The sequence below is a fragment of the Gopherus flavomarginatus genome, chromosome 10 (assembly GCF_025201925.1).
Source record: "Gopherus flavomarginatus isolate rGopFla2 chromosome 10, rGopFla2.mat.asm, whole genome shotgun sequence".
Classification (NCBI taxonomy): Eukaryota; Metazoa; Chordata; order Testudines; family Testudinidae; genus Gopherus; species Gopherus flavomarginatus.
In genome coordinates, this window is record NC_066626.1 from 43,784,511 (window position 1) to 43,809,231 (window position 24,721).

General features: G+C 41.4%; 3 protein-coding genes across 11 annotated transcripts in view; 1 reads left to right on the plus strand and 2 right to left on the minus strand.

The window, feature by feature from the left end:
- The window catches only part of UBR3 (ubiquitin protein ligase E3 component n-recognin 3), a 217,965-nt gene extending 217,522 nt beyond the window's left edge, over positions 1-443 (minus strand). The window contains exon 1 of the mRNA XM_050916261.1: positions 1-443. Coding sequence (XP_050772218.1) covers positions 1-443 — 443 coding nt within the window.
- On the plus strand, positions 351-10,404 carry METTL5 (methyltransferase 5, N6-adenosine). Of its 7 annotated transcripts, none has more exons than XM_050916312.1 (8): positions 351-444; positions 4,798-4,911; positions 5,641-5,755; positions 6,219-6,400; positions 6,746-6,828; positions 7,868-7,919; positions 8,712-8,761; positions 10,290-10,404. In XM_050916312.1, the coding sequence occupies exons 2-8, from the start codon at positions 4,812-4,814 to the stop codon at positions 10,341-10,343; spliced, it is 636 nt and encodes a 211-aa protein (XP_050772269.1). In that variant the 5' UTR covers positions 351-444; positions 4,798-4,811; the 3' UTR covers positions 10,344-10,404. The 7 variants fall into 7 exon arrangements, with proteins under 7 accessions (XP_050772269.1, XP_050772275.1, XP_050772273.1 ...); XM_050916318.1 differs by lacking the exon at positions 351-444 and adding an exon at positions 608-742 and having other exon boundaries at positions 6,339-6,400; XM_050916311.1 differs by lacking the exon at positions 351-444 and adding an exon at positions 613-742.
- SSB (small RNA binding exonuclease protection factor La) lies at positions 10,060-24,212 on the minus strand. Of its 3 annotated transcripts, none has more exons than XM_050916284.1 (13): positions 24,093-24,212; positions 23,346-23,422; positions 18,218-18,292; positions 16,234-16,337; positions 15,887-16,061; positions 15,555-15,662; positions 15,348-15,448; positions 15,057-15,128; positions 14,930-14,972; positions 13,950-14,090; positions 12,948-13,134; positions 12,652-12,786; positions 10,060-10,502 (listed from the first exon to the last, which is right to left on the minus strand). In XM_050916284.1, the coding sequence occupies exons 3-13, from the start codon at positions 18,281-18,283 to the stop codon at positions 10,405-10,407; spliced, it is 1,230 nt and encodes a 409-aa protein (XP_050772241.1). In that variant the 5' UTR covers positions 18,284-18,292; positions 23,346-23,422; positions 24,093-24,212; the 3' UTR covers positions 10,060-10,404. The 3 variants fall into 3 exon arrangements, with proteins under 3 accessions (XP_050772241.1, XP_050772240.1, XP_050772239.1); XM_050916283.1 differs by having other exon boundaries at positions 23,346-23,485; XM_050916282.1 differs by lacking the exon at positions 23,346-23,422.
- Between the last annotated feature and the right edge of the window lie 509 nt (positions 24,213-24,721).

The window sequence follows — 24,721 nt, forward strand, 5'->3', positions numbered from 1 at the left end:
CCGGCCTCCCGCATGACGTTGCCGTCGCCGCAGTCGCAGGCGCCCCCTGCCTGGCTCCGGAACATGTTGTAGTCGTGCCCGGCGTGCTCGCCCTGGTGGAAGCACTCGGCGCACAGGCTCATGCAGGGCGAGATGCCGCACGTCCGGCAGCGATAGGCCACGAAGTTGGCCGTCCACACCAGGCCGCAGAGCGTGGCCGGGTCGTAGGCCCGCACCGCCTGCACGAAGCCCTCCCAGGGCTCCCCGCCGGACAGCAGGCAGCGGCACCACTCCAGCGCCTCGGCCACCGCCTCCCCGCCGCCCGGGGCCGGGGCCAGCGCCCGCTCCAGCAACGCCTGCAGCTCCGCCGCCGCCCCGCTCTCCCCGCCGCCGCCGCTCAGGGCCGCCTTCAGCCGCGCCGCCGTGGCCCGCTTCTCCCGGCCGCTCGCAGCGGCCCCCGCCATGGTGAGCACTGGGAACCCGGGACGCTGGAGCCGCTACGGCTGCGCCGGGCTCCCGGCTCTGGGGCTTCCAACCCCCGCCCTCGCTCCCCTCCTAGCTGCGCCTCTCTCGCGATAGCCTGGGAGCCGGCACCGTGCCCGCCGCAAGACGCCCGCTGCCCCCGCCCCGCGTCTCCCTCCTCCTGACATTGTCCCTCCTCTTCCTCCCGGGCCCTGTCTGGGGCAGCCGCCGCCTTCCTCGGGCGCCTCTCACGCACACCCCGCCCTGATGAGCACGTCCTAGGCAGATGCTACCCACGGAGGTAACTTCCCAGAAACTTTTAAAGAGGGACCTTGTCGTGTCCTGTAGCCCCGTCCTCGTGTTTGGCCTGGTATTTGCAGCGCCTCTCATCTGAGATTCTCAGCGCAAAGTAAGGTGAACCCTGCTTTCAGTGATAGTGTGAGAGAGGCGCCCAAGTCAGAAGGTTGTTTAGGGAGGTGCCTTCTGCAGGTTTCACTGTAATCGTTTGTTTAAGAAAAAATAATGGATACAAGTTTTGACCAAAATGATCGTAATATTACCTCCTCTTTGTGATCCTAGCCCATCCAAACTTCAATATATACTGCTCGCTTGCGATCGTTGGATCAATTGCATTGTGCCATTGTATTTATGGAGAAACACAGTATTTCTAGAAAGGTTATACAAACCTATACTAATAGAAATGTTTTGATTATTTTTAATTTTCAAGTAAAAAAACATTTTGTTTGGATTTAAACATTGCACTGGTGTGATTGCTGAATGGGGCCTTTAATATGCAAGTTCATCCCTAGGGATGAATCTGTATACAATAAACTGGTGGGATCTGGGCCCTGCCTGTGAAGCAGAAAGAAGAAAATGACTAGAAACAAAAGTAAACTGGCTAACCTATTTTCATTGTCCACATTGAATGAAATGTTAATAGTGAACAAAAAGTGAACAATAACGTCACAAACCTGCAAACACTTGTGCATGGGTTTACTCACATGAGTAATCCCATTAAAATGATAAAGGCTGGATTTATGCCTCTACTTGTTTATGTGAGATTGCTAGCATTTTTAGGCTCTTAAAAATAAAATAAATAAATAATAAAGAAACACTGTTACTATTAAGTCAATGAAACCACAAATCATATTTAAGGAGCCATAGGTGCCAATCCTGCAATTTACAATACAGAGCAGAGTACTGCTGTATCCACGTGGGGCTCTGGACTGTAAACTGCAGGAACAAGATTGTACATTTTTACAAATTAAAGGGGGAAATCCTCAGAATTATAATATTTTTAAATTTACAACTATTGGCTATAATACTTTTGAAGTAATATTAGCTCTAATTAAGTTTATCATTGAGCGATGACAAATTTAAAAAAAAAGTTGCCTTAACAAAAAAAGACCTACATTTTATTTGCCCTGCCAAATAAACAAAACAAATAAACAAAACCTAGCAAGGTGGATACTCCCTCTGCTGGTTTTGCACCATCATTCCTAGGGCTGTCCACTTCTCTGCTTGCAGTGTTGTAGCTGTGTTGGTCCCAGGATATTAGAGGTGGTGGGTGAGGTAATATCTTTTATTGGACCATCTTCTGTCAGTGAAAGAGACAAGCTTTCAAGCTACACATGGCACTTCTTCAGGTCTGGGTAAGGAACTGAGAGTGTCACAGAGCTGAAAAAGATACTAGAAGATATTACTTGTTTCTCTAACTTTCCTGCTGGCATACTTCATCAATAAAGTAAACTACGGGATCTTATATTTTGATGTATTAGGAACATAAAACCCAAGGAATAATGTGTAATCAGCATGATTTTTTTTCCCAGAATTTTAGGAAGGAACTGCAAATAAGGGTAAAAACATGTAAAGCAAATCTATTAAAAGATGACAGTCGTTCTAATAGACAAAGGAGCTGCCAATGTTTTGGTCACTAAAATCTGGTGCTAAGCAACGGCTATGATATGAAATAAAGAGATGGTTGCTAGGGAAAGGGTGACCTGAGAGGAATTCAAATCTACCTAATAGCTCTTGAGTCACTGCTTTGAAATACTGGAACTAGAATGTTGTTGCAGACATTTATTGGTCACTAAACTGTTGGACAAAGAGAAAGCTGTACCTGCAAGTGCTTTGCAAAACATTGACCATTTGCACTTTACTGGAAGAATAATGAAAAAAGTAGTATCTTCATGTATTTAACTCCTACAAATAAGCATTTGCAAGAATATGTACTCAATTACAGGTACATTCTCTTCCTTTTTGTGTGTATATCCTTAAAGAGTGGTTATCATGTATCCTTCACAAAGCCCAATTTCCATTCAGCTAAGAGAGGACAAACCAGCAAAGGAGGATCTGCCAACACAGGGTGATCTCTTCCATTTCTTTCTGCTGTGTCTTGAAGGAGCAAAGCAGGGAGAATAAGGTGGGTGAGGTAATATTTGTGTTGGTGATAGAGACAAGCTATGGTGCTTACAGAGAGTGCTCCTCTTCAGGTCTGGGAAATGTACTCAGAGTGTCAGCTAAATACAGGTGGAACAGAGCAGTTAGCACAGGGATTCTCAAACTAGGGGTTGATCCCTCAGACATCAGGAAGTTATTATGTGGGGCTTGTCAGCCTCCACTCCAAACTTTGCCTCCAGCATATATTTAGTGTTGTACTCAGGATTTCTTGAGAACTGCTGGGTTTGAGTAAGTACTTAATGCATATTTCAAGGAACCATTCAAAGGCTCCAAAGTTTGTCTCTGGAGCCAACAGAAGTTGGTCCAATAAAAGATATCATCTCACTCATCTTGTCTCTCAAATATCCTGGGACTAGGGTGACCAGATGTCCTGATTTTATAGGGACAGTCTTGATATTTGGGGCTTTTTCTTATGTAGATGTCTATTACCAGGGCCGGCTTTAGGACTTGCGGGGCCTGATTCGAAAGAGCTGCCGCCGAAATGCCGCCGAAGACAGCGGCAGCGATTGAGATAGTGGCAGCAATTTGGCAGCAGCTCAATCGGTTGCCACTGTTTCCGGTGGCACTCCGTCGGAGGGTCCTTCCTTGGCAGCAGTTGTCTTCTGGGGCCTTACCTTGTGGGGCCCTCTTAGGTGCAGGGCCCGATGCACAGGAATCAGGGGAATCAGCCTAAAGCCAGGCCTGTCTATTACCCCTCACCCCAGTCCCGATTTTTCACACTTGCTGTCTGGTCACCCTACCTGGGACAAAAACAAGGCGATGACGACAACACTGAAAGCAGGAAAGGAAAGGTGCCCTGGACAGGGTACAGTGCTGCCAGTACCTGAGTGGACTGAACGGGAACTGACAGTGTTCATCTGTTTCTTATGTGCATGGGTTAAACTGCTGCTGCTGTGTGGAGAGAGGTGGAGATGCATGAACGAGATGCTTGGGGTGGTGGGGTCTGTGGCAGTTGCTTGGCGGTCTCTGAGCCTGGGTTCCATGTGGAGCGGCTGGGAATGGGCATTGTGCAAAGATGCAGGAGGCAGCCCCATGACAGGAGCGCCCTGCCCTGCCTGCATGCTTTGCAGTGAAGGAAATCAGCAGCCCAGCTCACAGCAGCCCTCTGCCTCACTGTGAGTCTCCGCTTGCTACAGGAAGGGGAGGGGCCTTTGTTTGTGCGTGGTGATGGTTTTGTGGCAGTGATCCCAGTGGGCAGGCGATGGTAATCCACTTCAGTGGCTAGGGAACCTCCTGATATGTGTGTGTGTGTGGATAGAGAGTTCTAATGGTAGCCCTAGAAGGTAGGTGACCCACTAGGGCCCCAGAAGGGGAGGGGGAGGATTCATTTTTCTGGCTCCTCAGACAGGTGAGGAAGCAAAAACCTGCTTCAGATCAAGACCAATTTTAAAAAAAAATTAACCTCAATATTATTATAGTTAGTTAATATTTATATATAACTTTATTTAATCCAAGTCACTTACTAGCATTAACTAATTAATCCTCACAGCACTCAATTTTGGTTCTAGGATAAATTGCTAAGTGATAGAAAAGGGAGTCAACTTGCAGATACATAATATTTACATGACTTCCAGCTAGATTTGCAGACATAGCATAAGCTATGGGACCTATACAGTAAGGCACTGAACATCAGCAGCTGCTATTGAAGTTAATACTTGAGTGTGTTCATTGGCCAAACAGGAATGTAGGGGGGTTGTTTTTGGTTTTTGCCAACTATATTATCTAAATTACACTTGGTATGCTATATACATAAAAGCAAGTCTGAGAAACAGGATGTGTTTTTTTTAATGTATGTTTATTTTTAATTAGTTTTTAAAAGTTTTTGTATTATGTATAACTAAGAACAATTTTAATAGTGCAAACCTATGCCTGGTTATAAATTAATTTTTTTTTTAGTTGAGAAAACAAACATGAAACTTAAGGAACTAGAAAGCCATCTTCAGCAAGTTGATGATTTTGAGAATCCAAAATTACTTCTTGAACAGTATCCAACAAGACCACACATTGCAGGTAGAGATTAAACATAAAATTGTTGTAGAGTCTCACTTTTCTGCTGCCAACACTGTATCAATACTGAAACTGTAAAAAACAAAACAAAAAAATCTGCTTAATGTTTTTTTGTTTCTAGATGTTTGTTGTGTGTGTTCTGAGAGAGTAATAAGTTCATTAGAGGCTTTTGCATTATTGCCAGAGATGGCTTAAAGAGAAACTAATGCATGTGTTTTAGTAAATCTCTCTAATATCTCTAACAATGAAATCTAATGAATGGATTTTAAAGTTAAGGATGTAGTTTGCAGAAAACTTTAATTTGTACTGATAAGAACTGTTTGTTTGCATCTGGTATTAAGAACACAGAAACACGGCTTAGTTTTAATATTGATGTTTCAATCTGAGTAATTATAAAATACCATTTCCCCTGTAGGACCATCACAAACAAAATTTCCTTGTGCACCTTTCATAATTACAATGAATACACCACTGTACGTATGAGACCAACATGCAAGACCAATGAGTTGGATTCTCTTACTGTTCAATTTTTGTTTCCATATGTAAACTAGGATGTGCATTTTACTGAGATCATTAGGTTTGTGTATAGCGTGGTTCCTGTATAATCTACCAAAGCCTGTGTGTCCTTGCTTAATTTTGAAATCTGCCTCAAAGCTTTCTGAAGGACAAAAGAAAATACACTGACTTGTCAACTGCCTATTTGTTCTTATCCTATAATCTCTTATTTTTCAGCATGTATGCTTTATACAATTCACAACACTTTTGATGATATTGAAAACAAGGTGGTTGCAGATCTAGGATGTGGTTGTGGTGTACTCAGCATTGGAAGTGTAATGTTAGGAGCAGGGTAAGTGTTTAACACTCAAGTTCTCTTTGTTTCTTTCCTAATATAGAACTAAATGAGAAGATTAAGAACAAGACCACTTTAGGTAACTAAAAATGAATGCATGACAACACATTTTAGTAGATCTAGCCTCTGTATGAGCATGCAAATAATGACAATGGAGCACTTGCTCTATATTTAAAATTATTTATTAGAAACATCTTCATAATTTAGAAAAAAAATTCTCCAAACTGTTCATATCCTGTTCAAAAATTCTTGAAAAAATAAAAAGCTTCACTACTTATACTCTTTTATTAATAATTTACTCCTAATATATCACTGTTGTGCTTTAGGCACACCTCTCAGAACTTTATAGCAGAAACAAACTTGACTGTGTTTAGAAATGTGCATTCTGAAAAGAAAATGTACCACATCTTTTAAAAGGAAAAATACTGCAGTTTGTCAATGATTGTCTTCTATTTTTCAGGTTGTGTGTGGGGTTTGACGTAGATGCAGATGCCCTGGAAATATTTAGTAGAAATGCAGAAGAGTTTGACCTTACAAATATTGACATGATTCAGTGTGATGTATGTTCTTTACCTGCCAGAACATCAAAAACGTTTGACACAGTAATTATGAATCCTCCTTTTGGGACCAAGCATAATAAAGGTTGGTAATTCTAAAAAGCAGTTAAAATATTCTTACTTTTCAGCAAATGGTGTTAATAATTTGGCATTTAATTAGTTGAATAGTTCTTTTGTATATTGCTATTACAATTAAACTTATCTACACCTATGCTAGACACCACAATTGACAAGGTGTATATTTCCATATTTTTCCTTTCAGTGCCATAGTGTACTCAACACTGCTTTTCAGAATGTACAGGCTAGCAAGCATAACTGCAATTATTAGGGTTAAAAAAAATAAGGACACCTCAGCATGAAATTAAAGAAGTTAAGACTTTAAATGCAGACAAATAAGACTTTAATAGCAGCTTGGGTCCTCCTCTTACAGGAATGGATATGACTTTTCTGAAGGTAGCTTTGCAAATGGCACAAACAGCTGTATATTCCCTACACAAAACTTCAACACGAAAAGTAAGTCCTTGACTTCAGCAGGTTATGCATTAAGAAGGTGGAAGTGGCACTCTAATCTTCCATTACTTTTGTAAGATCAAATATGGATTCAGTAGCCAAGATGAATACCTGTGTCTTGGGTGTTTGAAAACTAAGATACTTAATTTATAATGCTTAACACTTGAGTGGGTATTGTGACAAAGTTCCTCCTCTACCTTGGTGGGTCCTGCACTTATTGGCAAATTTGGTTGCCTCACAGATTCACCTTGTGAGTCAGGAAACAGCCCAGAGACCTTCCCCTCTGGTAGAAGCCACAGTCCAGCTCAGTTCTTCCTATGTTTGATCAGGAGTTGGGAGGTTTGGGGGGAACCTGGGCCCACCCTGTACTCTGGGTTCCAGCCCAGGGCCCTGTGGACTGCAGCTGTCTAGCGTGCCTCCTGGTACAGCTGCGCAACAGCTACAACTCCCTGAGCTATTTCCCCATGGCCTCCTCCCAACACCTTTGTCTCCACCACCCGACCTTCCTCCTGATGTCTGATAACGCTTGTACTTCTCAGTCCTCCAGCAGTATCCCTACTCACTCTCAGCTTCTTGCACACCTCTTGCTCCCAGTTCTGTGCACACAAAACATCTGTTAGTCTATAAGGTGCCACAGGATTCTTTGCTGCTTTTCCTCTCCTCTGGCTCCCTTTGGCCCGACTGGAGTGAGCCTGGAGCAACCCCTGCTCCGGTCACTCAGGGAACAGAAAACTGCTTATCCAGTGGCTAGTATATCTTCCTTCTACTACCCTGCTGTTCCCAACTGGCCTGGGTCTATCACAGTATATATGCACACACCTTAAAAAAAAAAAAAAAAAAAGAAAAAAGACTCCAGTTGGAGTTCTGTCTTTGGAGCCTTAATGAGTATGAGAATGACAAGGTAGAACACTAGTCTTGATGCAGGAGACTGCAGATGTCAGATTAATATTTCAACTCAAAACTCACACACACTTAATGGGGTTTCCTCAAAATGCCATAAACTAATTGGAACTAAGTTCATGGACTATTTTCTTGTGTTCAGCATATTCAAAAGAAAGCAGATGAATGGAAAGTGAAGATGGAAGTTATAGCAGGTACTACCTTGTACATACATGTTTTTTTTAAAAATGCACTGTTAGTGGGTAATAGCCTGTAGGACCAGCTACTACTCAGATTAGCATGAGGATCTAGTTTAAAAATGTGATCCATTGGAATGAAAAACTGGTAGATTGTTTTACCTCCCCCTAAACTACAAGGAGCAAGTGATAAAGAGGTCTAAACTAATGAAATAGGAAGTTTTGTAGGTTCTTCTGCCCCCAGGACAAACACCTCTAACAATGACAGATGTCCCAGTTGATCAGAAAGTAAAGCAAATATTCTGGATATAGTCAGGAAAAACTCATCTCAAAGCATTGTCAACAAGTTTTACCTTTACGTGCTCCTGCATTCCCTTAGTCCTCAATTTGAGCTGTCAGTTTTTCTGATCTCCAAATTTTGGTGGCTATTTCAAGACTCGTGTGCTACTTTAATGGCATAGGAGTGAAGAATATAGGGGGGAAAAAAAGACAATGCAATATTTATACAGCAGTAGAAGGCAGAGTTCCTTCATTGTCACACTTGTTTTGTGATAGTTATCTAGTATCAATTTCCTTTTAGAAACAAACTTGCTAATATGAAAATCATAGAATCATGCCTGTTTTGGTATTAATGTGCATTCACTAATTTAGCCAGAGCTCAAGAACAGGCACATGGAGACTGAATAAATGTAAAGCCAAATAGTTTGTCAAGTTGCTGGCAACAAAAAAGTGATCAAGGAATATAATACAGTTTGTCTAACACCACTAAGCAACTAAGATTTTAACATGACTGGTGTTCTCTCTTCACAGAACTTAGATATGACTTACCAGCATCATACAAGTTTCATAAGAAGTCATCTGTAAGTATTTTCCTTATCCCATATTAAATTATGAAATTGTATCTGAAATTTAGAGGTAATTGGCTAATAGTTTAAAACTCAAGTCTGAATTCAGTTTAACTTGCATTGCAGTGGTGCCTAATCGTGTGCTGGACACTCTACAAAGGGGTTAGAGCTGCACTTGTGACTCGATTTAGTATTTTTACCAAACTGATTTGCACATTTGGTTTCAGGATTGGTGTCATGTGCTTTGAAGTTGGTGGAGTAGAAACATTCCAGAAAAGTGAAGTTGGTCTCTAACCCTCTTCTAGATGGGGTGAGGGCACTGTAGTTAGTACGTCTAGCATAAAGAATTCTATTGTAGGATTATGTTTGTATTGCATAGCATTTAGGCTCAGCTCTTGCCTATATCTTACCACACTAAGACCCTGAATTAATCTAATTAAGACTTAGCAAGTGGGTACAAGAGGCTATGAGATCTTGTTTCCATGTATCAAATAAATTTAGTATCTAAACTCTACTTGCTCCCAGCTACAGTTGATTGGGGTGAACTCTTGCCCCCATTGAATGCAACAGCAGAATTCCATTTGACTTCAGATGGGACCAAGATTTTACTCTTAAAGGAAGGGTCATGGCTTTGGACTAGTGTGAGGGTGTACCATGCATAAGGGCGGCATGGACAGAAGCAATCAAGAGCTGGTGGAAGCAGGCAGTTAAGTGATGGCAGAGTAGGAGACAACAGAAGCAGCAACAGGTGATGTAAGATATATGAGGAAGTGGGTGAGTTATGATTAAGGACCAAAACTTTGTATTTCACATAATGGAAGCAGTATGTGTTTTGGGTTTGTTGGGTGTTTTTTTTTTTCAAGGAGAGGAGATGACCACCTGGTTAGAACAAGCTGCATTTAGAGCAGATCCAGGGGAGCAAGGGGGATGCCAAGAAGGTTAAAGGGGAAGTGTCAGTAGTCACACAGAGAGGAGGACCTGGGTAAGAGTCTGATCAGAAAGACCAGCAGTTACCTGGAAATAAGCCACAAGGCTTAGATGAGAGAGTAAGTGTAACATGATCACAGAGTCAGAGACCAAAAATTGTAGCATCAATGGCACTTTTGACATCTGTATGTACCACTCGGAGTTGCATTTGGCTAGATATCTTCTCCACAGTGAAGGACTATAAGAGTTTTATCCCACTGAAGCTATCCTTAGTCAAACTATTTCCTGATTAGCATATTTATAGACCAAGTAGTGTGCATATCTGATCTTTGAGAAGGTTCTGTCCACTAACATTAATAAGTTTGATGCTAGCATTCAACGGTCCATGATTTTTAAATATGAAATTTTATTGGTGTTTTTCATACAACTTCAAAATTACAGTCAGATTCAGGGATTGACCCTCCCTTTATACATTTGCCAGAAATAGTGAGAGGATCTGACAGAATAAGCAAAACTATAAATATAAAAAAAAAATCCAAGTTGGCATGTTAAGGTAAGCATGCGTCTGGGGAAAAAAAACCTTCACAAAATAAAAAAAGCTTTCTTCTCATTACAGGTGGATATTGAAGTGGATTTAATAAGGTTTTCCTCTGAAAAACTTCTAAACTGAGGATTGGCTTAAAATCTATTTAAAATGGATTAATAAAAACTCAGTGCTTTTTTAAACACTATTACTGATCTCCAGCTCCGTTTTCTGTTTTCAGCTGTTTTGATGCAGGTTCTTCTCTTTCAGTCTCTTCTAGTGGTCTTTTCTTGGGACTTGCTGGCCCTGTAAGAGTTAATATAAGCAGACACTTATGGGACTAGTGGAAGTTTGATATTACTTTCAAGGCTATTCGTATCCATGTCATAACATTTCTTCCCAGATCTGGACCTTAGCATCCAAAATATGGGTGTTAGCATGAAAACCTCCAAGTTTAGTTACCAGCTTGGACCTGGTAATTGCTGCCACCAGCCAGGAATTATACAGTGCCTAGCTCATTGTGGTCTCCCCAAAACCTTCCCTGGGGAACCCCAAGATTAAGATTCCTTGAGTCTCACAACAAAAGGGGAATAAACCATTTCCCTTCCCCCTCCTCTCCTCCAGATGTTCCCTCCCTGGGTTCCTGGAGAGATATACAGAAGCAAGCTCCATGAATCTAAACAAAGGGATTCTGCCCTCCCTGTTTCCAGTCCTGGAAACACAAGTACCGAGAGAGCTAATCTCTCTTCCCCCTTACCCAGAGGGTATGCAAAGTCAGGCTTAGTAAATCTAACACAGAGATTTTCCCCCTGTCTTCTTCCTCCCACCAATTCCCTGGTGAGCTGCAGACTCAATTCCCTGGAGTCCCCACTAAAGAAAAACTCCAACAGGTCTTAAAGAAAGCTTTATATAAAAAGAATGAAAAAGGACATAAAATATAGTCTCTGAATTAAGGTGACAATATACAGGGTCAATTGCTTAAAGGAAAAAAAATGAACAAACAGCCTTATCAAAAAAGAATACAATTTAACACATTCCAGCAACTACACACATGTAAATACAAAAAACAATATAAACCTATTGTCTTACTATCCTTGTACTTATAACTTGGAAACAGAAGATTAGAAAGCCTGGAGATAGAAAAATCGCTCTCAGAGCCGAGAGGGTCACCGAACCAAGATAAAGAACTCAGAACTCACACCCAAAACTTCCCTCCACCCAGATTTGAAAAAGTCTTGTTTCCTGATTGGTTCTCTGGTCAGGTGTTTCAGGTTACTGGTGTTACCCCTTTACAGGTAAAAGAACATTAACCCTTAGCTATCTGTTTATGACAATCCAGTTCAAGACATACAATCTTTCAGGCTGCTACATATGAACAGGTTGCCTTGAAATTAGTACTTCACATACTGCCTATGGAACAATTCCAAGTGATCCACAGCTACTATGTAACAATGATGAATCACCTATTCATGACTTTTTTCCCAAGGCTTTGGGCCACACAGCAGGAGGAAATTAACTAAACAGGAGCACCAGAATTTTTCCAGACTGAAAAACAGTAATAGTATTGGTCATTGAGACAGACAAGGTAGATGAGGTAATATCTTTTACTGGATCGACAGACGTTGGATATTACCGCATCCACCTCATCTCTCTAGTATCTTGGGACCAGCACAGCTACCACAACACTTCAAACAATGGAAGGTACCATATTTTTCCTTTAGTCAAGCACCAAATCTCAACAGGAAGGGAAGACAGCCCACAGTATGGGAGAGTTAAGAACCACTGCTCTAGGCTATAGCTAACAGACGAAGGTTTTCTTCTACCATACTGAGGTAAGGGCATTCATTTACTTGGAGAAATATGAATGATTAATTTACTTTAACAGCTGCGTAGAGCTAAGGAAACGTAGGACTAATGACAGTATTTCTTCAGTGAAAACTACTTTGTATTTCCCTATAAATGCTCAACTCTGCAGAGGAATAGGTCAGTTTCTGTACCAGTTCAGTCCTTCCTTTGACAGACCTCCACAAAGGCATCAGTTAACCCCTGCGAACGTGACTAAATTTGAATGATCAGGGAAACTGGTCTAGGAGGGAACAAAAACTTTAATAGCATATGATAAACCAACTTGACCAGTTTCTAGAAAATACAAGAAGCAACTACACCTCTACCCCAATATAACATGACCCGATATAACACAAATTCTAATATAATGCAGTAAAGCAGTGCTCCGGGGGTGGGCTGGAGGGGCTGCACACTCCGGCGGATCAAAGCAAGTTCGATATAACACAGTTTCACCTATAACAGTAAGACTTTTTGGCTCCTGAGGACAGCGTTATATCAGAGTAGAGGTGTATTTGTTCAGTCTTATCTCTATATGCACACAGACAGTGCTTCAAAGGGTTGCTTCCAAGCAGCACATGTACTACTCCATCTCAGGCACAAAATAGCTTACCTGTTTTAAGGTTCTCTTCACCTTCTTCATCCTCACTCTCAAATTTTGTTTTCTTGCCCTGGAACTGTACTTTCCCTTTGTTCTGCACGCCCTGGGGTAGTTTGCCACCTCTTCCTTTACCTTTAAATTTGCGACCTGTCAAGATGTACAAGATAATGCATTGTATGATTTTAGATTAGTAAATGACTAATGCATGGTTCTTAAGATCTTAACTATCCGACAAGTTCACTTTAATATAATAGAACTTCCATGAAAGTTATCCAAGTAGTATTCAGATTAGTCAGGGAAAAATTCACCTTTTGCTTTCCATTTGTTTAATGATTCTTGCTGACCCTCCATGATTTTTTTCAATGCTTCTTTCTCTGCATCTCCTTCCAGCACCTCCCATATCACATCTTTGTTGCGCAACTGTAAGTTCCCATTATTTGCTTCTTTGGCTTTATCCAGTGCTTCTTTTGCATTATCCTTAAATAGGATAATCCCCTAAAGACAGAAACAAGCACCCTTTGCATTATAGAGTCTTGCCAGTGCAAAAGCATTAATATATGACTGCAGCTGGAGTGTCAGGAACCCCCAGGTCTCCTGACAGACTCAGATGCTGCAGTTTGCAAAAACTCATTTAGAATAAATTTCTAGCCCAGATGGTTTTGAAGATAACCTACATATTAATGGGTTTAGTGCGCATCATTTTCAGACTTGTATTAACAGACCCACAATTCATGTCAATTTAACATTTGAGCCTAAAAATACCAGGCCCCAGATTTTAAAAGCCCTCAGATAACTGCACATGCACATCATATGGACAGTGACATGCATAGCTATGCACACAGACAGTTGAATAAGGCAGGCCACGGTTTGCTCTGCATAATTCTCTACTCTCCTAGCAATCAGTGATGTTGCATTTAACAACTGGTTTGTTTAATTGAGAACTTTAGTCTAGCCTTGATGTTTTATGCAAACTCCCATAGCTATCCATATGCACTCCTCTGTGGCTCTAGGTTAGCATGCCCTCATTTCAGCCAAAGTCTAAGTTATCTCCTCCTGCGGAGTGTCACATTAATGCTTCTACCTTTTACTCAGACCACTTTCTAATAGCAGTTACTCTGGAAAGCTGAAGAAAAACTAATTGATCTCTTCAGCACTATCATATTCTACATTCCGTAAGTCCCCAATGGAAGGTGTAGTATACCCAGAAGGTGTAGTATACCATTGCTAAGTTAACCATCGGGCACTTATGTGAAATTTTGTCTGAATGCTGCTTAAGAGAAAAGAAACATCTCATCTGAGAGCCTTCTGACCTCCTTTGCCCCTCTGACAAAGTCTATCCATTTAATTTCTCCATGGTCAGAGAAAACTGCATGAAGATCTTCTCTGCAAGTCTGATCTTCTAGGTCACCAGAGAATTTCAGCAAGCATCCGGTCTTTTCATCCAGTGATTTCTAAATACAAGAGAATAAAAAAAATAAAAAAAATAAGGCAGCTAGAATTTGAGATTTGCACTGAAGTGCAGAGTTTCAGGGAGCTGTATTAAGGAGATAGTATTAAAGAGATTGCAGCAACTGGTAAGAGATCAAGTTGTATTGCCAGTAGGCCAGATATCATTACTTATACACCGAAGTACCTCCGAGCACAAAAATGGTTTCTAGAAGGCTTGCATGGCATTGTCAGTCTGGAAAAGGCTGAAAAAAGCAATGTCAAAGTTTTGTAACCCCCTTTTCCTGACTCTCCCTAAGATATTCACAACCCTTGACACCCACGTGCCACTAGCCCTCTGGGCTGCAACCCCAGCTTGTAAACCTATGCACTTAGATGGTCAGTACCACTAGGAGTGCTCATCCCTGCCATTCTCCTCCCCACCCCCAATCTTCTTTCTTCATATATGGGACATTACCCAGGCATATTTCCCAGCTATTCAGAGCTAATTGTGGAATCATGTACAGTGACATTTGTTCTACACAGTAGAAAGCAAATTAACATCTTGTAATAAATTGACAAAATTAGGCCTTCAGAAAAAAATATTATGTGCTTCTGGGTGGGAGGTCAGATTTGATTATGGAGGCAAAGTGGTACTCCAAGCTGAGTGTTCACATTTTGGGTAATATTTGGCACCCTCCTATACCTGTTAGAACACAGGGTTAATATAAAAACACAGAAATAGAGTTAGTACTTATCAGGTATATGGAAACATACAGTATCAAAACAGACTTGACAATTACCAAAGCAGAGTAATTGTAACCTCATTTATTCTACCTTTCCAGACCATTCAAGAGGTACATACCATTTCAGCATCTTCTGCTTGCTTCTGTTTTTCTTCTTTCTCCCTGTAAGAGTTCAGATCACAGTTGGTAAGAATATAACTAACTAAATAGGGCAAGGTGCTTTGTTTATTAAAGAGCCTAGCTTACTGTTTTGCCTTTGCTTTAGCCTCTACTTTGTTTTGTTTCCTCTCTTCATTCTTCTTTGCAAAGTACTCCTCCCTTCAAAAGAGGTATAAATTAAGTTAATGCAGCCTATAAGAAAAGCCTTTATTTTATTAAAAGAGAAGATGGTAGTAGCCAAATAAACTTCTAGCCCTAGAACATCTTTATAATTAGAGATTGTTTCAAAGGAACAGCAAAGCCTGCACAAATCAAGCAATATTGGAGACCTGTATGACAATGCAGGCATCTGTTCAAACATAAGTGAAGTTGACTTACTTGAAAAGCACAATCAGCTCTGTGTCTCTGTACTTTTGGTTTGGTATCTCTGTGAACTTCTTAGCAGATTCAACACTATCAAATACTGCAAAAATTGATCCCTATTGAATAATTGGGGAATATTAAGAATTAAATAGATTAATGGAATGTTCTCTAGTAGCCTGTTTCATAGCTAGCAAAGCATCAGTTATTGTGATATACAATTACCTTGAATGTTTTACTCAATGTTCTCCTCATTTGAATGTTTTCTACTGAGCCTTTACCTTCTAGCCATTCTTTGATATCATCAAGCGTTGCATCTGTTGGAAAGCCTTTCTGCAAAGTAATATTGAACTTCCAGTAATTACATTAAACAGAACCTATGACATTACCATTACAAACTGGCATAGTGAATAAAAAGTACAAATCAGTTACTTAGAACTTATGTCACATCTTGTTTTATATTAAAATAAAACTAAGCAAGAGAATCAGAATTTCATTTGGGTTAAAGCTGTTTAAGTAATAAACTGAAAGTAATGCAGTAGAGTATGAAAGCTTACAATATATACAGATCTGTTTTTAATTGCGTTTTTATACTGATCATTCACTTCAGGGAGGGGTTTGTTTGGAGATCTTCTGATTTTAGTTTTGTCTTCACTTATTTCCATAAGTCCAGCTTTAGATTTTCTCAGTGCTTCTACTATAACATTGAAGTCTTTTGAGAGACTGCTTAACCTATGAAGAAAGAACACAGTATATCAAACAGAGCCACATACTCCATTCCCCAGCATTACTCAGTTATGATTTGAGTTGTACATACAGACTGAGGACATGTGGCCTCTAATTCAGACAATATGGTTATCTGGAAGGCACCCAGCCATAAAAGGTTACTTGCACTTTGTTTTACCTGTTGAATTTGATCATTATTTCTAAAGGCACCCATCCATCATCCAGTTTGACCTGCTCCTTTAGGAACTTGTCTCTTGGTAGATTGTGATCACCAAAATAGTACTGCAAAAATAAAGAGAGAGATTTGTCCTAGACTGTTGAAACATAAGAGAATTTGATGGAGATTTGATGCAGTAATGAACTAGCCAATGGAAGTTTGGCATGCCCCTTTACACCAATACCATAGGAGTTATCTGCATAACTGAGTTAAAGGTATCTTTAACTTCAGAATTTCTACATTCTCCATTTAACTGGAATTACTCCAAATCTAACTACAGGTAGCTCACCATCTAAAGAGTGATCTTGTCTAGTGGAACAGTAGTAAAGAGTTGCAGACACAAAGCGTATGGCCTTGGCTGAGCAAATACATGGAGACTTTTGTTCCTATATCATTTAGGCATCAACCTGATCAAATTAGCTTGATTACTAGTCAAAATTGGTATCCTAATGGCTTTACATTTTAGTTTAAAAAAAAAATGAGAAGTAGCATTTGTCCTAGTACGATACCATCTATACTACACTTGTATCTCATTCAGGAAGCTTCTAACTAGCTTTTATTTTGGAGGTTCTATTTTGCCAGTTTTACTACCATTCCCATTGGACCCAGTTCAACAATGCACAGAATGTTCTGCTCCTTCACTACTTTGAATTAGCCAGCAGAGCTGTTTGTAAGGACAGTCTCTTGCTACGAGTCATAATCCAAATGTCAAACAAACATTTTATGCTCCAAGAGTCAACATGAAAATATTTCATTCATCACTCTATACCAGCATCAGTTACCTTGTGCATATATTAAATCAAATCAATCGAGTTATACTTCTATGTGAATTTAACCTACTATTGTTACATTAACATGGTTGTTTCATTTTAATTATGACAGTTCTCCCTCCACCCCAGCATTTACTCAGAATTTCACAGCGCTTCCAGTATTACTAATACACAGGTGGATTAAGGCGGCACTACAAGGACACTTCTACTAATCTATTATGTCTACTACTTTCAAACTTAGTTTTTAGACCTTTACATCTTGTGATGAAAAAATATATAGTTGATGCCTTATGTCCAAGTCTTCTTCAGTCAGTAATTCAAATGTATTTTTTCCAATAATAGAGGATTACAGGATAATATAGGACAGTCGTTCTCAACCAAGGGTACATGTATCCCTGGGGTACGCAGAGGTCTTCCAAGAGGTACATCAGCTCATCTAGATATTTGCCTAGTTTTACATCAGGCTACAGAAAAAGCACTAAAATCGGTACAAACTAAAATTTCATACAATGACTTGTTTATACTGCTCTATATATTATACACTGAAATGCAAGTCCAATATTTATATTCCAATTGATTTATTTTATACTTATATGGTAAAATAAAGTAAGCAATTTTTCAATAGTAGTTTGCTGTGACACTTTTGTATTTTTACATCTGGTTTTGTAAGCAAGTAGTTTTCAAGTGAGGTAAAAGTTGGGGGTACACAAGACAAATCATACTCCTGGAAGGGGTACCAGTAATCTGGAAAGGTTGAGAGCCACTGGTATAGGATATCATCACAGCAGCTAAAAATCAAGACATTGAAGAACTTAAATGCAGAAAGTAGGAAGCTGCCATCTTCACAACCTTGCTCAAATTGTAACACATTAAATACCTCTCTCTATTTGCATGCATAGGGAATGACTCCCAAAGTTGCAATTAGAGAAGTTATTATTTTGGTTTGTTTAACAGTCCATAAACTTGCCAGTTTGTAAGGTGACTAGTATTTAGGTTGTTAGTAAATGCACAGAATGAACACTGTCACAGAACCATGGACAAGCATTTCTAAAACTGGTTTAGAAGACTGAAGTTTAAATACTAGGTTAAGCATTTTTGTTTAGAATACCTAGCCAGGTTAACAATTTATCTAATAAGAGAAAGTGATTTAGCATCCAGTGTTAAAATAAACATACCTCAATTTGCTGACAGATTTTGTTTTCCAGGTTAGACATATTTTCACCCTCTCCATTTTCAGCCATTTTGGCTACCTGTATTCACAAACCAGAATTTGGTTATTACTTAGTATTGTTGCATTACCATAAACTTTGTAAGTCTAGAAATTCGTTACATGAAATCCCTAATTTTGGGCAACAGCCAGATCATATACAATAAAATTGACAAATTCTTTATACATTTAAGACATCCAGTCAACTTAGAACTGGAACTCAGAACCTTAGTTAGGAGTTACTCAGAATGCAAGATAAATAAAATGTATATAAGAAAGTATCAAATCAACATGCAGCATTATCCACTGTAAAAAAAAGCAAAGCAATTTCACTTCTTTCCAACTGTGATTTAGAGAAACAAGGTGGGTGAGGTAATACCTTCAGGTTTGAAGAAGAGCTATGTGTCGCTCAAAAGCTTGTGTCTCTCACCAAAAGAAGTTAGTCCAATAAAATATAATACCTCACCCATCTTGTCTCTCTAATATCCTGGGACCGACAGAGCTACAACTATACTCCATACAACAGTGATTTAGGCATTTAGCCATCTAGTACTTAGCAAACTTCATCTTGGGAAATCTGATGCCACCATGTTTACACAAATTTTAATAAAATCCAGTCTCGCCCAGGAGCTTGTGGCCTCAAGAAAAACTGTTGGTGGTCACATGTGGCTGCATTTGAGAAACGGTGGGTTAGACTACCTCTTAAGGAGTATGATGAAGTTATTTACAATTCCTAACCCATCTTCATCTTCCAGTTTGAAAGAAGCTGGTCATTTACTACACTGAAAAGGGAAACAGAAGTATCAGAGCACCAAGAGTAGAAACCCAGCCTCTTCTGGTGCTCCCTATAGAAAGAGGTCTGTTCTCCCCTATGAGGGCTTGTCTTTATACTTTGAGCAAACAATGCAATAACAAGTGTTGCCCCTAACCCAACTTGCATCCACACAAACTTCTAGCTCAAGTTAAGTGGTGCTTTAAACTCCGGCTGGCTGGCTGATCAGGGTTATGGGTTGAAAGCTCAAGCTGCTGGCACTGGAGCTAGTAAGGCAGTGAGAATGCAACTAAACACTACACCTAAACAAATACTTTGCCTCAGTTTTTAATAATGGTAATGAGATCTGGGGCAGTGGCAGGATGCTGAATGGGAACAAGGATATGGACATGAAAATTACCACATCCAAGGTGGAAGCCAAACTCAAACAGTTTAATGGGACCAAGTCAAGGGGCCCATATAATCTCCCATCCAAGAATATCAAATGAATTGGCACATGAAATTGTAAGCCCAATAGCAATGATTTTTAATGAATCCATAAATTTGGAGATCAAGCTTTATGACTGAAGACTTGCAAAATACAGTACCTATATTTAAGGAGAGAGGGGGGCAAGTGATCAGGGAAACTACAGGCCCATTAGTTTCACCTCAATTGGATGCGAGGTCTTGGAACAATTTTTGAGAGAGAGAGACAGAAGTTAAGGACTCAAGTAAACAGTAATTGGGATAAAATACAGTACAGTTTTACAGAAGGTAGATATGCCAGACCAACCTGATCTCTTTTCTTGAGAAGATAACAGATTTTCTATACGAAGAAAATGCAGTAGAGTGTGTCTTCCTGGACACCAGTAAAGCATTTGATACAGTTCCACATGGAAAATTACTTATATTAATCTACATCTTCAATTTGAGAATTGAAAGGTGGATAAAGAACTGATTAAAGGGGAAACTACAATGGGTCATGCTGATAGGTGAACTGTCAGACTGGAGGGGGATTACTAGTGGAGTTCCTCAAGGATCGGTCTTGGGACCAAACTTATTGAACATTTTCATTAATAACCTTGGCACAAAAAGTGGGAGTGTGCTAATAAAATTTACAGATGATAGAAAGTTGAGATTTGTTGCCAATATGGAGAGAACTAAAATAGCCTAGATTTGGATGACCCTGAAACTGGAGTTATAGAAATGGGATGAAATTTAATAGTGCAAAGTCATGCACTTTGCGACTAAAACATTTTTAAAGTAAGCTGGGAATGTAATGGTTGAAAGCAACAGAAGAGAAGAAAATCTTGGTATATTGGTCATTACAGTACTATGAGTCACCAAACTGTGAAAAAGGCTAATGTAATCCTAGGATGCCTCAGGCAAGATATATGCAATAGAGATAGGAAGTGTTATTAGCATTATACAAAGCACTGGTGAGACTATCTAGAATAGTGTGTGCAATTCTGGTCTCCCATGTTTAAAAAATGTGAATTCAAACTGGAACAGTTGAACAGGTGCAGAGAAGGGCTACTAGGCTGATCAGATGAATGGAGAACCTACCTTATGAGAGGAGTCTTAAGGATCTCAGCTTGTTTATCTTAACAAAACGAAGGATGAGGGAAGATATGATTACTCTCTATAAATAAATCAGAAATAAATACCAGGGAGGGAGAGGAGTTATTTAAGTTAAGGGCCAGCATTGGCACAAGAACAAATGGATAGCAACTGTCCAATCAACAAGTTTAGGCTTGACATTAGATGGTTTCTAACCATCAGAGGAGTGAAATTCAGAAACAACCTTTAAAGGGGAGTAAGCAGGGGCAAAAAACCTAACTCATTTTAAGACTGAGCTTGATAAATGTATGGAGGGGAAAATGATGAGATTACCTACAACAGCATATGACCTCTCTGTAACTGTTATTAGCAAATATCCCCACCAGCTGGATGGGATACTAGATAGGGAGGGCTCTGAGTTACTACAAAGAATTCTTTCCCAGGTGTCTGACTGGTTGGTCCCACCCACATGCTTAGGGTCAAACTAATCACTATATTTGGCATCCAGAAGGAATTTTCCCCCTAGGTCAGTTTGCCAGGGGGGAGGGGGCGCGTGCCTTCCTCTGCAATTTGGGCAACAGGCCACTTGCTGATTTAAACTAGAGTAAATGATGGTTTCTCTTTAGCCTGAAGTCTCTAAACCAAGATTTAAGGACGTCAGTAACTCAGAAGTTATGGCCTTACTTAGGAGCGGGCAGGTGAGGTTCTGTGGCCTGCAACACACAGGGGGCCTAGATGAGCATGATGGTCCTTTCTGACCTTAAGTCTCTGAGAACGTGTAAGGGTAGCATACTAATGGGTGTGTTATTGGTGGGAAGACATCACGCAAAGAGGACAGAGTTAAGATTATGTTGTGGATATGACACAAGAAGAAGAAAGAGTTACATTATGCCTTTTCAGAATGTGAAGAATGGCTGAGGTAGCACTGGGCAATCTTACCCCAGTTATGTTACTCCTTAACATAGTTATTTAATTTCCATGGTTTTTAAAAAAAAAATAAATCCTCTGCCTACTACAGCTCAATTCTGCCCCTCTGCTGTCTCTAGCTCCTCGGCTATGATTTCTCTGGCCACAGAATGCACTGGCTGCATGCTACTTCTTTCACAGGAGTAACTAATACGATACTCCACTATGTTAGTTAAAACATGCTGATCTCAAAATTTGCAATTCCATTAGGGATCGCTGGAGACTAAACAGGCATAACCATGCCAGCATATACCTTTAGCACAGATGCATCTATATACCAAAGAAAAGGAAACATTACCTCCTGAATGATGGTTGATGCATCAACTGAAGCAATCTTCCATTGATTTAGCAGTGTCTACACTGGGGGTTAGGTTGGCATAACTATGCCATGACCAATACAGCTATGCTATTAATCCTTCTGTTTAGTTTCCTCCATATTCTTTCATTCAGTTGCACTTTTTAAAATCTTGAGTCTGTAGACCACCTCGTTGTATTAAGATGCTGCTTTTACCACTATCAAAAATTAATTGATGTTCCTTGATTACCTTTTCAGTTTACACTTGAAAATGGTGCATGAGCAACAAGTTCATATTAAATTCTGTATGACGCCTTAATGTGAAGACCTGATATGCACTTTTGGACACATTCTGATTAGAAACCAGAATGGGGCCTTTTATCTGGGCAAGCTGCCAATGGTTTTGTACTAAAACCATTCTGATGACAAGATTGAGTTTGCTATGTCAATAAAGGATTCAGGCAGATCAGAGGAGAAAATCCTATGGTCAGCCATGACAGCATAAAGCTACATGACAGCTGATTAGAGTTAGTAAGAGATGGTCTATACTTACATTTTACCAGGATAAGAGTGCCTTGTACCATGCAGTTTATTTCAGTTCCCAAACCAGTATAATTACTTTTATACCAGAATACCTGTGTCCACACTAAAAGTGGCCAGAGGCTGCTGCTTTAAGATATACTGATATAGTTCAAGTAGTAAAGCTTCCTGGTTTAGACAAATCCTGATTTACATTATCCAAGATGTTAGAGACTGTTTGTTGTCCACTCATCCCTGCCTAGCAAGCTCACCTCTCACAGGCTATAGTGTATATGATAGCTAATGTGACTGGTTACAGCCAATGCACTTAGGTCCCATCCACACTACTAATGAAGCTGTTGGCATGAAAGAGATTCAATTAATAGTTTCCCTCCCCAGAGTAGACTAGCCCACCCATATTGAAACACTATTACTAACCAGCCAGTAGCTAGACAGAGGCCTAATTTTACTCTGTAAAATTGAGGGTACATCTACTCTACCAGCCAGATTGCAGGCAGCGATTGACCCCCGAGCGCTCTCCCATCAATTCCTGTACTCCGCCGCTGAGAGAGGTGCAGGAAGAGTCGACGGTGGAACAACAGTCAACTCACCACAGTGAGTAGGTCTAAGTACATCAACTTCAGTTATGTTATTCACATAGCTGAAGTTGCTTAATTTAGATTGATTCCCACCCCACCAGTGTAGACCAGGCCTGAGTCAGCATATACCACAGTGTTAGCATTAACAGCTTTCTAAAATGGCTCAGGCTAATACATTTACTCCCAGAGCATACAGGACAAGAGATTGAGATCCAGTAGCATTATTACTCACAGAAAGATAACAGCCAGGGTGCCATATGAAATGCTAACATGGGGGTAATAAATGAAGAATCAAAGTGAGCAACACCTGTGACACTTGTTTGCATGATATGCACTGACAGAGGCATATTAACCTTAGTATTTAGTTTAAATTATCTACACTACAAGGGCAATCATGTTCAAGTACCTGACCCAGTGCTCCTTACAGCTTCCGAGGCTTGCTATGATCAGTACAGCTCCACTAGAGGTAATATGGCAGGAGCACTGCAGAAGTTAGCAGTAGTCATTGGGATGTCAGCCACTAGGCGGTTTAGACCTAAACCCGTCCTGACCAACGTTAAACAACATAGTTAAAGTTTTCTGCTGCTTCCCCAACACAGCTCTAGGCGCTAGGCTAACACATGGGTCTCGAAGATGCGTCTCCCCGGAACCCAACAGCGCCCGGACAGCCCCTGGGGACAGGCCGTCACGACCCCCGCACCAGTCCAGCGCTGCGCGGAGCTGACGCTCCCCTTCCGCGCGGTATTTGCACAGCCCGGACTCTCAGCCCCGGCAGTGCCGTTTGGCCACACGCCGGTTTAGACACGGTTACGTCTCTAGCGCAGCCCAGGCCCGCCGCAGCCGCCGCCCGCGGTGCGAACAGCCACCAGCGGCCCAGGCCCCACTAGCCCGGGCTCGGGGCAGACGCCGGCGCAGAGAGCCGCACGGGGCGGGGATCGAAAGCTCAGAGCCCCGGGGACCCGCCAGACCGCGCGCAGCCGGCAGCGGCAGAGGAGCAGCCCCAGCCACCTCCCCCGGGTCCGGGGTCTCCGCACGTGGGGCTGGTAGCGGCCAGGGCCCAGGCAGTCTCTGGACTACGCACAGCACCGGGTGTGGCGAGCCCGAGCCGGCACGGGGTAGCTCCGGGGCCCCAGCGCGCGACTCGGACACAAACCTGCCGTGGATCCGGGCGACGGCAGCACCGCACGCGCTTGACCCGCTACTGCCGCCGCTCCGCAGGCCCCGCCCTCCGCCTTTAAAAGCTGCGCTGAGAGCTTGACGCTAGTCTGGGCAATCCCAGCATCCCCCGCGAGTGTGCGGCTCCCAGGCCCCGCCCGCGTCACGTGCGGTCCGGGGGCGCGGCGCGGGGCGGGGCTGGAAGGGGAGGAGTCGCCTCTTCTTGGCGGGCCGCCGCCGAGCTGCTGCGGTAGAGTCAGCGAGGCTGATTGTAGGCGCTGGGGGGTGGGGGAGGTTGTGCAATGCCGGGCTCCGATACAGTGACTGCTAGCCGGTGCCTGAACCGGCTGTGACCCCTGCTAGGGACGCTCCATCCGCCACACCAGGGATTTCCCACCTTCTCTGAATTTCCCCAACACCTCCCCACACACGCCAGTTTTGTGAACTAGTTGCGTGCAGTGTTGCCAAATTAGTGATTGTTTGGAAATTTGAATTGAAATTGAAACATTAATACAGACTTTAAAAGCAGATACAGTTTATGATAAAATACATGTATGTGACAAAGTATAATAGACTTGAATAGTATGACCGTAGCCTAGCTTCCTTATACAGCTATTGTTTTTAATG

Coding starts and splice junctions, on each gene's coding strand:
- METTL5 (XM_050916312.1), top strand. CDS start 4,812: ATGAAACTTAAGGAACTAGAAAGCCATCTTCAGCAAGTTGATGATTTT. Junction 7,920..8,711: donor GAAGATGGAAGTTATAGCAG/GTACTACCTTGT, acceptor CTCTCTTCACAG/AACTTAGATATGACTTACCA. Junction 8,762..10,289: donor AGTTTCATAAGAAGTCATCT/GTAAGTATTTTC, acceptor TTCTCATTACAG/GTGGATATTGAAGTGGATTT.
- SSB (XM_050916282.1), bottom strand. CDS start 18,283: ATGGCTGAAAATGGAGAGGGTGAAAATATGTCTAACCTGGAAAACAAA. Junction 16,338..18,217: donor AAATCTGTCAGCAAATTGAG/GTATGTTTATTT, acceptor TTATTTTTGCAG/TACTATTTTGGTGATCACAA. Junction 10,503..12,651: donor TGAAGAGAACCTTAAAACAG/GTAAGCTATTTT, acceptor TAACTCTTACAG/GGCCAGCAAGTCCCAAGAAA.